The sequence below is a fragment of the Adiantum capillus-veneris genome, chromosome 16 (assembly GCF_014529385.1).
Source record: "Adiantum capillus-veneris isolate H3 chromosome 16, ASM1452938v2, whole genome shotgun sequence".
Lineage (NCBI taxonomy): Eukaryota > Viridiplantae > Streptophyta > Polypodiopsida > Polypodiales > Pteridaceae > Adiantum > Adiantum capillus-veneris.
The window spans coordinates 131427066-131442252 of NC_140946.1; the positions used below are offsets into that span (position 1 = coordinate 131427066).

The 15187-nt window shown below is 45.1% G+C and overlaps 1 protein-coding gene across 1 annotated transcript; it reads right to left on the reverse strand.

The window, feature by feature from the left end:
• Nucleotides 1–315: 315 nt before the first annotated feature.
• Nucleotides 316–2189, reverse strand: LOC147439883 (uncharacterized). The gene is made up of 2 exons (XM_086484420.1): nucleotides 1784–2189; nucleotides 316–1216 (listed from the first exon to the last, which is right to left on the reverse strand). The coding sequence occupies exons 1-2, from the start codon at nucleotides 2076–2078 to the stop codon at nucleotides 507–509; spliced, it is 1005 nt and encodes a 334-aa protein (XP_086340546.1). The 5' UTR covers nucleotides 2079–2189; the 3' UTR covers nucleotides 316–506.
• Between the last annotated feature and the right edge of the window lie 12998 nt (nucleotides 2190–15187).

The window sequence follows — 15187 nt, forward strand, 5'->3', positions numbered from 1 at the left end:
ACCTCTACTTTGACATTCTGTTCCTTTTCTTTGCTTCCAGGCATTTTGGGGTGTCCACGCATGTGTGTGTGTGTGTGTGTGTGTGTGTGTGTGTGTGTGTGTGCCTTTAGCAGCCACACCACTGGAAGCCAGAAGCAAGCTTCAATCATGATACCCAACCCTCCCCTAGATGGCACAACACTAACCCCTGCTCCACTGCATCGTTGGCTTTCCATTCGACACATTCAACAAAAACAGCTTACATGACATTCGTGGTTCACCAAAGAGACCATTTGTAAAATTTGTAAAGCAATATCTCAACTGGACACCTGCAAAAGGAGAAATCTAGCCCTTTCAATTAATGACTAAAGGCCTTCAGTGTCTGTATTATACTATCAAAAAGGGCATATTGCATTAAGAGACCCACTAAAAATAGGCCAACCCCAATATACATTGGTCAGTTCATTAGCAAGGATTGTGTAGCGTATTCACAAGGCAGTTACTAGCAATGGATTTGTGTAAAGCAATCAAACAGGAATAGGCGGTGGGCGTGCCCACATAACCTCAGCCAAAGATCTCACAGCAGAAGCAAGATCAGCGAGGGCAAGGCAGTTAAGCATTTTGATCTCATTGTGCTTGTGATCAGCATGGCGTCGATCCGATGCTGCCTCCTGATGAAATGCACGGTAATTGTCACGAGCTGGTTCATGCTGTGGTGCAGCATCCTGTTCTTCTTCTTCCTCCTCTTCTACGTCTAAGCGTTCTTCTGCCTCTTTAGCTTCTTCTTCATTGAATTCCTGCTGATGTCTTTCAGCTTCTTCGAAATTCTGTCCTTCAATCTCTTCTTCCACTTCCTCCACCTCCTCAGGGTCTTCTTCTTCTTCGATGATACAACAGCTTGAATCATCCTCTTCTTCACCAGCAGCTTCTGCATGCATGTCCTCCCAGCTGGCTGCTCCACCGGCCCCACCCTCCATGCCAGCATAATATATCATTTGGTGCTCATGCATAATGGCACAATTAATGCTCTCTGCATTTCCTTCCCGAGCATTATCTTCCTCATTAATAATGTCATCAGATACTGGAATCCAACTTTCTCCTGGTTCCCCTTGCACATGAGAGTCCTCTACAGGATTGTGAAGCTGCGGAGCAGCCCCACCATGAACGCCCTCTGCTACAGTATGTCTGCTCTCTGCAGGCACTGCCCCAGTATCCTCCTCGACCTCTTCTTCAAATCCTGCATGCCCGTCCTCTCTCTCTCTCTCTCTCTCTCTCTCTCTCTCTCACACACACACACACACACACACACACAGACACATGCGTGCACATCGGCGCAAGAACAAGCTTTGCAGGCTTGCATGCGAGGCCCTCACAAAACGCGCTGAAATCACATGCAAATTACTCGCAATTTTTTTTTGTCATGCAGCATCTTGTACTCTCTTTATGGGGGCGAGACGACACACACACGTGCAAGAACAAGCTTTGCAGGCTTGCATGAGAGGCGCTCACAAAACGCACCCAAATCACACGCAAATTTGTTTTCCATAGCTGCATTTTGTACTCTCCTTATGTGGGCAGAACACACACACACACACACACGGTGCAAGAACAAGATTTGCAGCGTGCATGCGAGGCCCTTACAAAACGCACCTAAATCACACGCAAATTACTCGTCATAGTTGCATTTTGTACATCTATCTCTCCTAATTATGCGGGCGGGACACACACACACACACACACACACACACACACACACACACACACACACACACACATTCAGTTGATGAATGAAGGACTTGAAGACCTGCGTGGTTGATCATCTTTGCCCAAATGGGGAGAACTTCTGCTTCATGTTTCTTGACCTCTCGAGCAGTCCCGTTGAAGATGTTGAGGTGCCGCTTGCAAAGAGTGGACACCTTTCTCTGGATTTGCTTGATGGAGAAACGCTGAGCCAGGCGCGCCTTCACAATCTGCCAGAAGCCATCTGAGATGCGGCCAGAAGGGAGGCAGCCATGGCGCTGCCAGAAGGCAAGGAGCAGCTTGCTGAGCTTCAGCTCTTCTTCCCCCGTCCATACTTTCTTCCCCACCCTCATCTTCATCTGTGTGCACGCTCGCTTCTGACTCGCAGCAGCTTCCCTCCCACAACAGCCCGCGAACTGTTAGTCGTCTCTGTGTGTGTGTGTGTGTGTGTGTGAGAGAGAGAGAGAGAGAGAGAGGGGGAGAGAGTAGAGCTCACACTTTTATCGCGAGCGCGGGACGATCCGGGCAGCCGTACATTATTCCATTTGAAAGGCACATTCAAATTGAACATTATCGCACTTCTCCTTCATAGTTAAGGCTGGGTTCACATAGAGGAGGCGAAAGAGAGGCTCCAAAAGTTGCTTTTTCGGGTGGTAGAGTTAGATAATGCACACTTTTGCCATCCATTTGTTCACATAGAGGGTGGAAGAAAAAATCACTCAATTTTCTTCCGCCGGCTAGTGTGAACATTGGGCGACGACAGAACACAAAGTGAAATAAAGAAGCATTTGGCATTTGCATCAATAAAGCATAGTACAAACCATAACATAAAATTTATTAAATTGAACGCATATGTTATAAAAGCTCTAACTTGAAGATGATGATGAATCTAATTCCTCTAAAGCCTTATTTCCAAAAATTTCTTGGACATTCATCCGTGCCTACTCTTTGTACATTGCTTTTGCAATACTGTCTCGCCTCTCGGAGCCTACTCCAAGGTCATTGGAACCTCCTTCATCGCTCCCTTGAGCACGCTCCCTAGCCTCCTCTACTCCGACTTCTCATGTTGCCATAAGCTCCATCATGGAAGTAGCACGTGCTCTTCGATCCTTTGTTGCACGCCCAACGTGACCTGCCAATTCTGCTTCTGCCTCCCGCACCCACTCCATATCAAAAGATTCTCCATGGTGGATACAAAGGTTGTGAAGCACAAGACAAGCTGCTACAAGATCTGGCACATAGCGTAGATTCATGTCACATCTTTTTAACAAAATTCTAAACCTTGCCTTCAACATTCCAAACGCTCTTTCAACTAGCATCCTTGTACTGGATTGAATGAAATTCCAGTAGTACTTGAGGCGTAACAGCCCTTCTTTGCACCCTTTGAAAGGCACTAGCATATATGGCCGTGCCGGATAAGCGCAATCACCAACTAGACAATAGTTGTTTAGCTCACCTTTTGCACATCTTTGACCTAGCTGACTTCTAGTGAAATTCAAGGAGTCATGCACTGATCCGGCCCATCCAACATCATAATTCCATATTGAACAATTAGCAGATACGGTTAGTTGCAGCTAAATAGAGTGGAAACCTTTTCGATTGAAGTAGTAGACATGGTTGTTCCTTGTTAACCCTCACGGCACACGGACACCCATCACCTACGATGGACGCGTATTATGTATTTGGTAGAGTCAGGTACCGGGCTTGTCGGTCCAATAGGGAAAGGTAGAGTGATCGCCAATGAGAGGCGCACTTTAACTTGGACATTCAAGGGATTAGTTGGTTAAGCATGGGCGCCCAAGTGTGAATGGGGTGAGCTCCTATAAAAGCCAACTAAACCTAATTTTTACTCATTCTCTCATTTGTGCAATTGAAGAGTGCTCTTGCTCCATCTCCATCTTCTTCTTCTTCACCTCCTTGTGTGTGTGTGTGTGAGAGAGAGAGAGAGAGGGAGAGTGTGTGTGCGATCGAGCATTACGAAGGCACGGCGGCGGCGAAGCGGTTGAGCGCGGCACGACTGCAGCTTCTTCTTCATCGCGGCGAGGAATCCACCACGAAGGCGAGCGTAGAGCGGTGAGTGACACACCCTTTGTTTTCTTGAGCTTGCTAGTTTAGGCTTGTTGTGTGCTTGGAGCCGTTTGTGGCTCGCATACGGTGTATTGGCAAGTCCCTTGCTTCGACAGTGCGGCAAGGAGCGCACATTTTTGGCGCCGCTGCCGGGGATATGCCCTACACTAAGCTCGGTTAGCACTTTACGCTTCCTTGTGGTGCAATTTCTATCATAGGAAAGGCAGGGAAGGAGTGTGTGGAGATTTCTGTTTTTTGCGTTTTCTGCATTTGCTGTCAAGTTCAATTTCTGCTATTGTCTGCGTTTTTTCAATTTCCGCAATTTTCTGCATTTCTGCATTTTTTTAATTTTCTGCATTTCTGCGTTTTTTAAATTTTCTGCAATTTCTGCAGTTTTTGCATTTCTGCGTTTTTCAATTTTATGTATTTCTGCATTTTCAATTTCTGCGTTTTCAAATTCTGTATTTTCTGCATTAAAAAAATAAAAAAATAAAAAATAAAAAAGAAAATAATTTGTAATTTTTTTTTTGAAAAAAATAATAATAATTAATGAAATAAAAAACGCGAGTGAGCGGGCGGCGAAATTTTTCGAAAATAAAAAACGTGACTCTTAAAACGGATGGGTTGGTTTGTATAAAAGATAGATCGGGATCGGGACCAAGCCCAAGCCCAAGCCCAAGCCTCAGTCTTATGATATATACTAGACTCACTCTTATATATATACCCTACTCCCTCAAGAGAGAATGAGAGCATGTGGGACAAGTCCTCCACTCTCCTCCTTTCTCTTCCCACTTGCACCCTTAGACTTTCTAGTTTGGGCCTAGTTCCCTACTCGAAATTGACAGTTTTAGGGATTCCGAGGGCATAGAGTGACCAAACGGAGGGCTGTAAAGCACGGCACGCCCCTCTGACCGATACGCTCGTTTCGAGCTATCACACGGCCCATTCCACGACACGCTCTAAAAAATCTAGCAAAAAAACAAACAAAAAACACGCTAAAAACTAGTCACAAGGCCTCCTAGAGCAGCTTTTTGACACCTTAGGGTATCAAAAGCACATGCACTTACGCTCTGGGCGGGTGCTAGAACACGAGCATATTGAGAGTGCCTCTGTTCATACGGACACCCATTACCCATCCACGATAAGCTCTAGACCCTCAGCGGGGACACAAGGTAGCACCACCCAAGACCCTAAAATAGCCGCTAGTGATTCCTTCTCCGACTCAGAAATAATGGAAGCATACCCTACCCAAAACACTGAGAGAGAAGGCCATGCACCTCCCGAAGCTCCACAGCCTAGTACTAGTATGTTTAGCCGTTTCATGGAAACATTAGGTAGAGCTACTCGCTCGGAACCTGATGCAAATGAAGCACACGAAGGGGGTGGGGAAGTGGACTCTCCTTTCACATCGCACGTGGACCCCACACCCCCAAAGAGTGTCCATGTGGATATCCTACCAACTTCTTACCAAGAAGGCCCTGTTGAGCTGCCTCCTTTAGAAGTTCCCTCTAGAGTACCGTTGGTGACAAGTAAAACCACGGGGAGCAACATTGCTTCTACCTCACAAGAAACCGTTAACACGTCGACTCTAGAAGGATTGTTCATTAATGATCATTGGACATACGACCTCCACACTGAGGTGTTGAAGGATCTACACTCTGGCCACGCCTACCATGGAGGATGGATAGAGATTGTACAATCCACCTCTAGTGCCACGAGCATCAAAGATCAACAGAAAATGATTTGTAATGTTATCCATGGCATTATTCAATCAGAAAGGCAAAACCGAGGGGTAAATATACTCTGAACTGGCCCCATGATATTTCTGGATACGAGCAAGGCTCAACAGCCTACTCTATCACAAATGGAGACTCCTCTAATGAGTCCCATGGACCCATCTTACGTCATTTCACCTGGGGTCTCTATGCAATCTGAGCCTCCGAGCGAAAACTTTAGCTTCCCTAACTTGGCTCAACCCTCTATCAAGGAAAACACAGTGCTCACTCCAGGGATAAGCCTGACAGAGAATGTACCGATGACATCTACGGTTAGCGCAGTGCCACTACCTAGTGTCGTAGTACCTAATATGGGGCCTCGACCGTATGTGCCTCTAGCCCCTTATGCACACATGGCCCCCACACCCCCAATTGTACCACTTGCTTATGCTCCTCGAGTGCCGCTCCCTAGCTCTTATCCGAGTGGACCTATGCCCGGTTATGTTCCATATCCTGCATCATCCACACATATGCCAAGACCGGTACCTGTTCCTCTCCCACATATGATTCCAAGAGTACCTCCACCGGCCCTGCCTCCTCACATAGGTGACTTGGCAACGTTTGCTCAAACCATAGGTCGATCTATTGCGGAAAATATGCGTCACGCATCTGATAGAGAGCCTAGAAGTAAGGCAATACAAATTGCCAAACTCACGCAAAAATTCAATGGGGACGAAGATGCTAGAAAACACATTGAAGTGTTTGAACAAGTATGTGATTCCTTAGGGGAACGCAACGAACTACATAAGTGCAATGCCTTAAGCTTGACATTAAGTGGGAAGGCTGGAGATTGGTATAGGACCCTAAGGGTGGACGAGAAAACAATCTACCCTACCCTTCGAAGGTTGTTTCTAAAGGAGTACATACTAGAAGGTGTGCTTTGGGGTGTAGCATCTCAGCTACAGAAGGCCGAACGTAAGGAAGGAGAGTCAGTAAGGGACTTCATTAGTCGTCTAAAGCACTTAAACTCTCGCTGCCCTATAAATGAGCGCTTCAACAATAACCAACTGCTTGATCGATTCATTCGAGGGTTGAGGAATGAAGGAATCTATAATGGACTAGTGATTAGAGGTATCACAACCTGGGAAGATGTCACTGCCAATGCAATCCAATTAGAGGACAACTTGATGATAGCAGGCATGAGGGTGTCTACTGACACGAGATCCACTAGCTCACAAGCCATTGAGTATGAACCCATGACTGCAAAGCCCATTGCCAATGAGCCAAAGGTATTTGAGACATTCTTGACAGACCTCACCAAGGCAATCCAAGAGTCTCTTAAGGATAATCGACCCCCTCAAAATAGTCACATGTATCCAAGAAGGGAGCAACAATGGTGTTCCATTTGCTTAGGTCCACATAGCACTAGTGAGTGCCCTACGTTTAGAGTAAAATTTAATGGAACTTGCAACGCATGTGGTAGGTATGGTCACCAAGCTAAGGATTGTTTAATGATCAAACGTATGATGGCAAATAGACCACCTGTAGCCTGGACGGATGCGCCTCGAGCTCCTGTATTGATGCCTACTCCACCTGTTGAGCAACTACCGCAACACATGGTCCCTAGATCTCAAAATGTTGTACAAGCTACACCGCTACCACCTCCTGTGCTAGGACCGCAGCCCCCGCATCCAAGAGTCGCCCCTATGAACCAAGTGGGTTGCGAGCCATCAAATGCTTATGCAGATGGCTGTGAGGAGGAAATAGACACTAGTATTGCCTACGGACTTGATACATTGGAAGAGTGTCCTATATACTACATGGAAGATTGTTGGGGACAAGTCAAGCCGGTTTATCAAGCTGCTGCTCTCGCATCCAGAGGTCAAAATATCAACACCCAGGCTAGGAGGCCACCTCTTCAATGCTACGAGTGTGGTGGACCACATCGAGCAGCGGAGTGCCCTATTAGGCTGCAAAAGAATGCTGCACAGATGCAAATGAATCAAGGGAGCACGTCTGCAATGCCAATACTCACATGTAATCGTTGTGGCATAGATCACTTGATTGCCCAATGCCCCTATAACCCAAATGCGCCTAAAATCACACCCCTGAATTTGGTCGAAATTGCTAGTGTGACATCGCCAATACCACCCGTCGCACCCGCTTATGCGATTACACGGTCCATGCTTCAAGGGCCAGGCCATATCCTCGAAGAGAGAGATACCATTTCAGTTATCCAAGCAAAGAAAAAGAAGACACGAAGGAAGAAGTTGCAGAATACGGAAAATTCAAAGCCAAGTTCCAAAACAAACATAGGAACAGGAGATGACCCCGTGTATATGAATGACCTCGAGGATGATTCAGATTCAGTCGAGACAATGGAGACTAGAACCAATACCACAAAGGGAAAGATCGACAAAGAAAACCGTAACATGGAACCAAATGAAAACCGAACAAGAGAAAACCATAAAGAGCCTCTGAAAACACCACAAGTGTTTCCAAATCCAATCCAAGACCCCCAAGATAAACCGCAGGGGCAAAAAGGGAAGAATCGTAAAAAGAAGATTGGGACGTACCCAAACCCAGTAGATGAGATTAAGCAGGTGAAACATCTAAGAGGTTTAGTGGAGGAGACTCAAAGGAAACTAGAACCAGAACCCATGCATATCAAAATTCATGACACAGTGTTTCCCACGCAAGTTCATCCACCCCACATGAACCATAGACCGTTATCCATATCTAGTATCATCCAAGAAGGGAGTGAGGACAGGACATCAGAAAGTGATCATACACCCTTCTTGTTGGAAAGGATGTTTAAAGAAGGAATACCTGATCCCATTGAGGAATATGAGATTCCATCCTCACCAGTTCCTAGTCAAGGACCTACACCCTGCAAAACGCCAATGAATGTTGCCAAACTAGTGGACTTCATGTCTTCTGAGGTCCGAACCACGATCATAGCAAAGCTGTATGGAGATCCTGAGTTATTCCTTGCACTTCGAGCATTCCTTAACGGAGATCTACGAACGGGATTACCGCAGTTTGCGCAACCAAATAGGCCTGACTCGATTATCATTGATGAGGAAAATCATGTGCAATCACTTGACTTAGATGGACACGAGTCTGTGATCGAGGTACCCATTAACGAATTAGGGTAGTATTTTGAAGGCGACGAGTCTAATGCGACCCTACCCATCACTACCAAGGGATTAACTATAAAGGGAATTCTTGATGGTGGTGCGGGAGTTAGCATCGTTACAAAAGATTGTTGGGAATCCATGGGAAAACCCCGCCTCAGTGTTACTAACATTGTGGTAAAGATGGCAAATGGTACCATAGCCAAACCTATGGGGATGCTCAAGGATCTTAAGATCAAAGTTCTAGGACACAAGGTACGACATACGTTCATTGTAATGGATTTCTCTAAACACCTTATGTCATATGAAATGATTTTAGGACGACCATTCATGAGGGAAGCACAAATGGTTCACGATTGGTCTAAAAATCATGTCTATTTGCAATTCCAAGACTCTGTCCTTAGAGTGGATTTGGTGACTGGTAAGGTACACCCCTTAGGGAGTAAAACCATTATTGATCATCGCTCTGACACCACAGTTCACTCGGCCCCACTACAATATTGTTACACTTGTAAGAAGGATACAGACATTGGCCAAGATTCTCCTTACATGGATGTGTTACCGGGTATGACGGAATCAGACAATGTAGATTGGGTCCACCTAGCATCAACCATAGACACTTGGGGAAATAGGGGGACGACCTGGGTAACACCTGAGGGGGATGAAATGCCTATACCCTTAAATATGCTACAAGCAATGCATATCGCTTCCGACAAGACTCATCCTAATGTAACGAAGAAAACATACAAGTGGGTCCCTAAAGCTTCTTTAGTGACCATAGCTAGTGCTAAAAAACAGAAGCCTTGTAAGAAACGTACCACTCGCTCCAAGAAAAGTAAGAAAATGTTGCGATGGATCCCTAAACGACTATTGGAAGCCCAAGGCTACTATCAAGGAAATGATCAAATCTGGGTGCCAAAACGTAGATTGTACTCTTACCTATCACCTGACCCAAGTGAGCCCAATCCCGTAGCTCCAAAACGAATCAATGATCGTGGAAAGAAAAAAATCACAGAATGCTACACACCCGCTCCCGAGCTAGTTTGGGTACCAAAGAAAGAACGATTTGTTCCACCTAGCTCAGGAAGGGGGGAGTCCCATGAAGATTCTAGCTCCTCATGTAATACATCCATAGAGGTAAAAGCTTCTACACAGCCTCCATCTATAGTAGTGGACCTCCATGAAGCTACAAGAGAATCCACACCTCCCAGTGTTCAAGAATCACCTAATGAACCACTTCAATTTCGATCCTGGGAGAGTACCTTACCACCCTTGCAACTTGACGAGGCACCTAGGGTAATAGAAAACTAATGGGAAAAATCCTCACCTATTACCAACTGGAACAATTGGTTTCAAAGGGTGACAAGCTCATTTCAAACGGTATGATCTACCCAAGGAAGGGGGGAGTGTTTGCTGACAGTCATCATTCACTTGCTTCCCTCTCAACCTTTTTCCCTGACCTCTATATCTCCAATCTTAGGGAATGTACATATAAAGCTTTATACTCACAAAAAACAAAAAATAAAGAGCAAGAGCAATTAGCAAACGAGTATGCACATTAAAAGTCAAAACATTGACTCAGACCTACACATGTCACATTTGGTACAGTGAAACAGAAACCTATGCCATAAAACACCTTTGATCCTCATCACTTGAGTGATGGAGGTTAGGTAAGATTAGTACGATAGGAGTGTTTCTGTTTTAGAGTTGAGAGATTAGCAAAGTTCTCTTTTCCCACTAATGTGCCTCCTGGAGGTATTCCTTTTGTTTCCTAGTGTGTACAGGAGCGTGTTGCTATTGATAGGATTTGGACCTTCATGGAACCTTCAAATCAAGCGCGACCATCAACACAAACAGGTGTTTCTTGTCCATTAGCATTGCCGTTATCTTTTTGCATCTATGATTGTCTGCTTTGATTGTGATTGGTAGCATAATATTCAGCGCATTTGGCTTAGTATCAAACATTTAATTCAATATAATGTTTTGTCATAATCACTTGTCTAGGTTTAAAAATCAAGCAGTCCGACTAAGCTAGTTTGACCAAGTTAGGTGTTAGAGATCTTCTCTTAATACCATGGGGAATGCCTTCCTAATAAGCAATGGTTACTTAGGTTCTTAATCCGATTTAGGCAGCATTGTATGAAATGTACTAGGGCTTTCTAGTGGGCTTAACCCTATTGACCTTTAGCTTAAGTATTATAAAGGGAGTTTACTAATGTGATGAGCCTGGGGAGGGTAACAGTGTTATATGACCCCCCAAAGTTACAAAATTTAAATGCTGAAAATGAACAAGCAAAAATCAAAGTGCCACAATGTAAAATTTTAAGCTGGAAGAGAAATCTCAGCTTGATTTGGTACTTCACTCACCTGTATCGCCTATGGTACTAGAGCCCTAGAGGTTCCCAGTGTGGGCGCTTTTCCTTGAAAAGCAAAAAACCCAAGGCATACAAAATAAGCACCCACTTCAAAATTGAATCAGTGTGAAAAGACTTTGAGGGGTCAAAGAAAAAGTAATCAGTCAGGCGATGATTTCATGAGAAATTCCTTTTATGGTAGCTTAACTACAAAGTTTTCTAGATATAGCCTCTAGTCAGCCCTCGAACATCAATACTTGGCTCTCGCGATTAAACAACTTAAATGACCACAGAAAATTAAGAAGCTTACCCATGGTATTAATATTCGATCTCTAGTGCTTTTCGACCGTCAAATTAGCGACCCCAGACTTGTTTAATTTTTTGCCTTTACATCTGTTTATGCATTTGATTACATTGCAATTTAATGTTCATTGCTAACAAATTGTTTGAAATTCTTTTACCAATCAATGTGTCTACCTAAAACTGCATATGCTTTTTAAGAGAATGCAATTACTGTGCCAATGTTGTTTGATTTTGCAGTGACTGAAGAAGGCTAAGGACATTCATCTCAAATGCTCTTCCACCTCGACGAACCAGCTTCAACTCAATAGCTTCCGAGGACGGAATCTACATCAGGAAGGGGGGCATGTTAACCCTCACGGCACACGGACACCCATCACCTACGATGGACGCGTATTATGTATTTGGTAGAGTCAGGTACCGGGCTTGTCGGTCCAATAGGGAAAGGTAGAGTGATCGCCAATGATAGGCGCACTTTAACTTGGACATTCAAGGGATTAGTTGGTTAAGCATGGGCGCCCAAGTGTGAATGGGGTGAGCTCCTATAAAAGCCAACTAAACCTAATTTTTACTCATTCTCTCATTTGTGCAATTGAAGAGTGCTCTTGCTCCATCTCCATCTTCTTCTTCTTCACCTCCTTGTGTGTGTGTGTGAGAGAGAGAGAGAGAGAGGGAGAGTGTGTGTGCGATCGAGCATTACGAAGGCACGACGGCGGCGAAGCGGTTGAGCGCGGCACGACTGCAGCTTCTTCTTCATCGCGATGAGGAATCCACCACGAAGGCGAGCGTAGAGCGGTGAGTGACACACCCTTTGTTTTCTTGAGCTTGCTAGTTTAGGCTTGTTGTGTGCTTGGAGCCGTTTGTGGCTCGCATACGGTGTATTGGCAAGTCCCTTGCTTGGACAGTGCGGCAAGGAGCGCACATTTTTGTGCGGCGCCAAAAATGTGCGCTCCTTGCCGCACTGTCGAAGCAAGGGACTTGCCAATACACCGTATGCGAGCCACAAACGGCTCCAAGCACACAACAAGCCTAAACTAGCAAGCTCAAGAAAACAAAGGGTGTGTCACTCACCGCTCTACGCTCGCCTTCGTGGTGGATTCCTCGCCGCGATGAAGAAGAAGCTGCAGTTGTGCCGCGCTCAACCGCTTCTCCGCCGCCCTGCCTTCGTAATGCTCGATCGCACACACACTCTCCCTCTCTCTCTCTCTCACACACACACACACAAGGAGGTGAAGAAGAAGAAGATGGAGATGGAGCAAGAGCACTCTTCAATTGCACAAATGAGAGAATGAGTAAAAATTAGGTTTAGTTGGCTTTTATAGGAGCTCACCCCATTCACACTTGGGCGCCCATGCTTAACCAACTAATCCCTTGAATGTCCAAGTTAAAGTGCGCCTATCATTGGCGATCACTCTACCTTTCCCTATTGGACCGACAAGCCCGGTACCTGACTCTACCAAATACATAATACGCGTCCATCGTAGGTGATGGGTGTCCGTGTGCCGTTGTTGTTAACATCCCTTGGTGCAATGATGGGAATGTGGGAATGTTGGTACATCATAGAGCATAAAAAATAAAAAACATGTGAAATAAACTTGGAATTTTAAGATAACTCATTATTCATGAAAAGCCCTCAAATGTAAATGAGCATGGCCTTGAGATTGCTTGAAGAGGCCTTCAAATGGAAAAGAGCATGGCTTATTGTGTGCATGCACCTCAAATGTGAAAGAACATGATGACCTCCTTGATCTCTATGTTGATGTGACAGAGCTTGAAAGGCTATAAAATTTACCATTTTATAAGGAGTGGAGGGGCGCGGGGGTGGGTGGGTGTTTTGTGAACGTTACACACATTTTGGAGAGCCGTTTTTATTTTTTTTAGGAGGGGGGTGGGGGGGTGACTATTTTGGGAAAAGGCAAAGCTTTGTGAACGTTGGCAGGAGGGCCCTCTTTCCTACGTGGAGGGTGGAAGCGCCATGGGCTGGGGGGGGGGGGGGGGGGGGGGGGGGGGGGTCGGAAGAGAGTTGCACTTTGATTGCCGTGCACTGGCAACGAAAAGGCTTCCCTGCCGCCGCCCATTGTGAACGGACTGTCTCAACTGGCGCGCCCCGATTGGCTGCAGTGTTTCGCGTTTTCCCTGCCGCCGCCTTATGTGAATCCAGCCTAAAGCTATTGATGGGCCTGTCATATATTACACATCAATTTACACATCACTCATAAATTATACTCATAGCACGATGTGCTCCATCCATTTTTGTAAGGCTGTCTTTTATGGGTCCTCAAGGCTCAAGGTCATTGCTAGCAAAAACCTGCGTTTTGTGTAATTTTAACCGGCTAAAATTGCAAAATTTTGGCTAGGTTCCATAGTCTTATTCCGAATCAATGACAATCAATGACTGTTATTGTTACTGTTTAAATTTTTAACCAGGCCTTAAATTTGGAGGCCATTTTGGACGTCATTAGCATCTTGGGCATCAAATGAAGTCTAGAATGGCCCACGAAACTTTCCTACTAGGGGCAAGGTGTCATTAGACGCCCCATCATATTAAGGAGTAGGGTGTCATTCATGTATATATATACTTGTACGGCCGGCCGCCTTCGGCGGCCTCTCTGTCTCCCCATCTCTCCCTCTTTATCGCGTGCAAAGGGACTTGTTTTTGTTTTGGACTTTAGTCTTCAGGTCGCAGATTGCGACACGTGTAAAGGGCTCCCCCCTCTGCCATAATATGTTAGTAGATACTAGTACAGTCGATCGTCTTCAACGGCCTCTCTCTCTCTCTCTCTCTCTCTCTCTCTCTCTCGCGTGCACATGGGTTTCTCTTAGTTTTGGAGTTTAGTCCAAACAACCATCTAGAATGTGATGTAAGCATTTCAGTATGCAGCCAAAGGCCTGTTTTGAAGGTGGAAAGCAAGAAAGACAAGCTTATCTCAAAATGTGACCCTTCATTTGGAAGGTAGTTTTATTGCTTGCAAAATGTGACCCTTCATTTGGAAGGTAGTTTTATTGCTTGCGAAAGCTTTAAAAGTAGTTGGCTATATTTGGGCCATGTTATCAAGGTTTTGTGGATAAAGTTTGCAAAACCTCCATGCTCACGTGAATAGACGTCTCAAACAGTTTTGTAAGAACAATGGAGGCAAAGCATAGGTTTTGGGATGGGGTGATAACTTGCTAGATTTCATTATGGGTGGGTGAAAGGCAGTGCCCTCGTCTATCCTCAGAGTCCAACACCTTGTTAACATGATTTGTTAGCTTTTTGGAATGTCAAAACTTGTTTTGCAGGTCATTGAATATGCCTTTGTAACCTAACTTTTTGATGAGATTTTTAAATTTAGGACTTAGCTAGAGTAGGGTTATTTTAGCATTTTAGGTTGTTGAGATGCCAAGCTCAACATGTACTACTAGTGGATGATTATCACTGACAACCATCATCACATTTGGTGTACCTTAGTGGATACACATGTATCTTCATTAGTGATACTACGGCTAGATTACATTGACTTGGTCTTCCTACTGGAGTGATGGCACACTTATCCATCCATCTCACTCACTAGTGGTTTACGATAAACCATTGTACTAGTTTTCCCTTATGTCGTATTTTCATTTTTAGTGCATTGCAGATCTCTTATATTGAATTAGTGAAGAAGAAGAAGAAGAAAGTTTTCCTCCATTTGTGTGTGTGTGTGTGTGTGTGTGTGCACGCGCTTGCAAGATCTCAACTTGTCTCCTTCTCTACCTCTTAACATAGCTTAACAAGCAGTGGGGCAAAAATTGGCCGAGGTCAAGATGGGAGACGGTCTTGAAGAACATCTGGCGCCCTCAATGGCTGCATGGGATGAGCCATACTGACTGGGGTGAAGATTCTTGCCAAGGGAGTTGGCTCAGATAAATGCTCGCA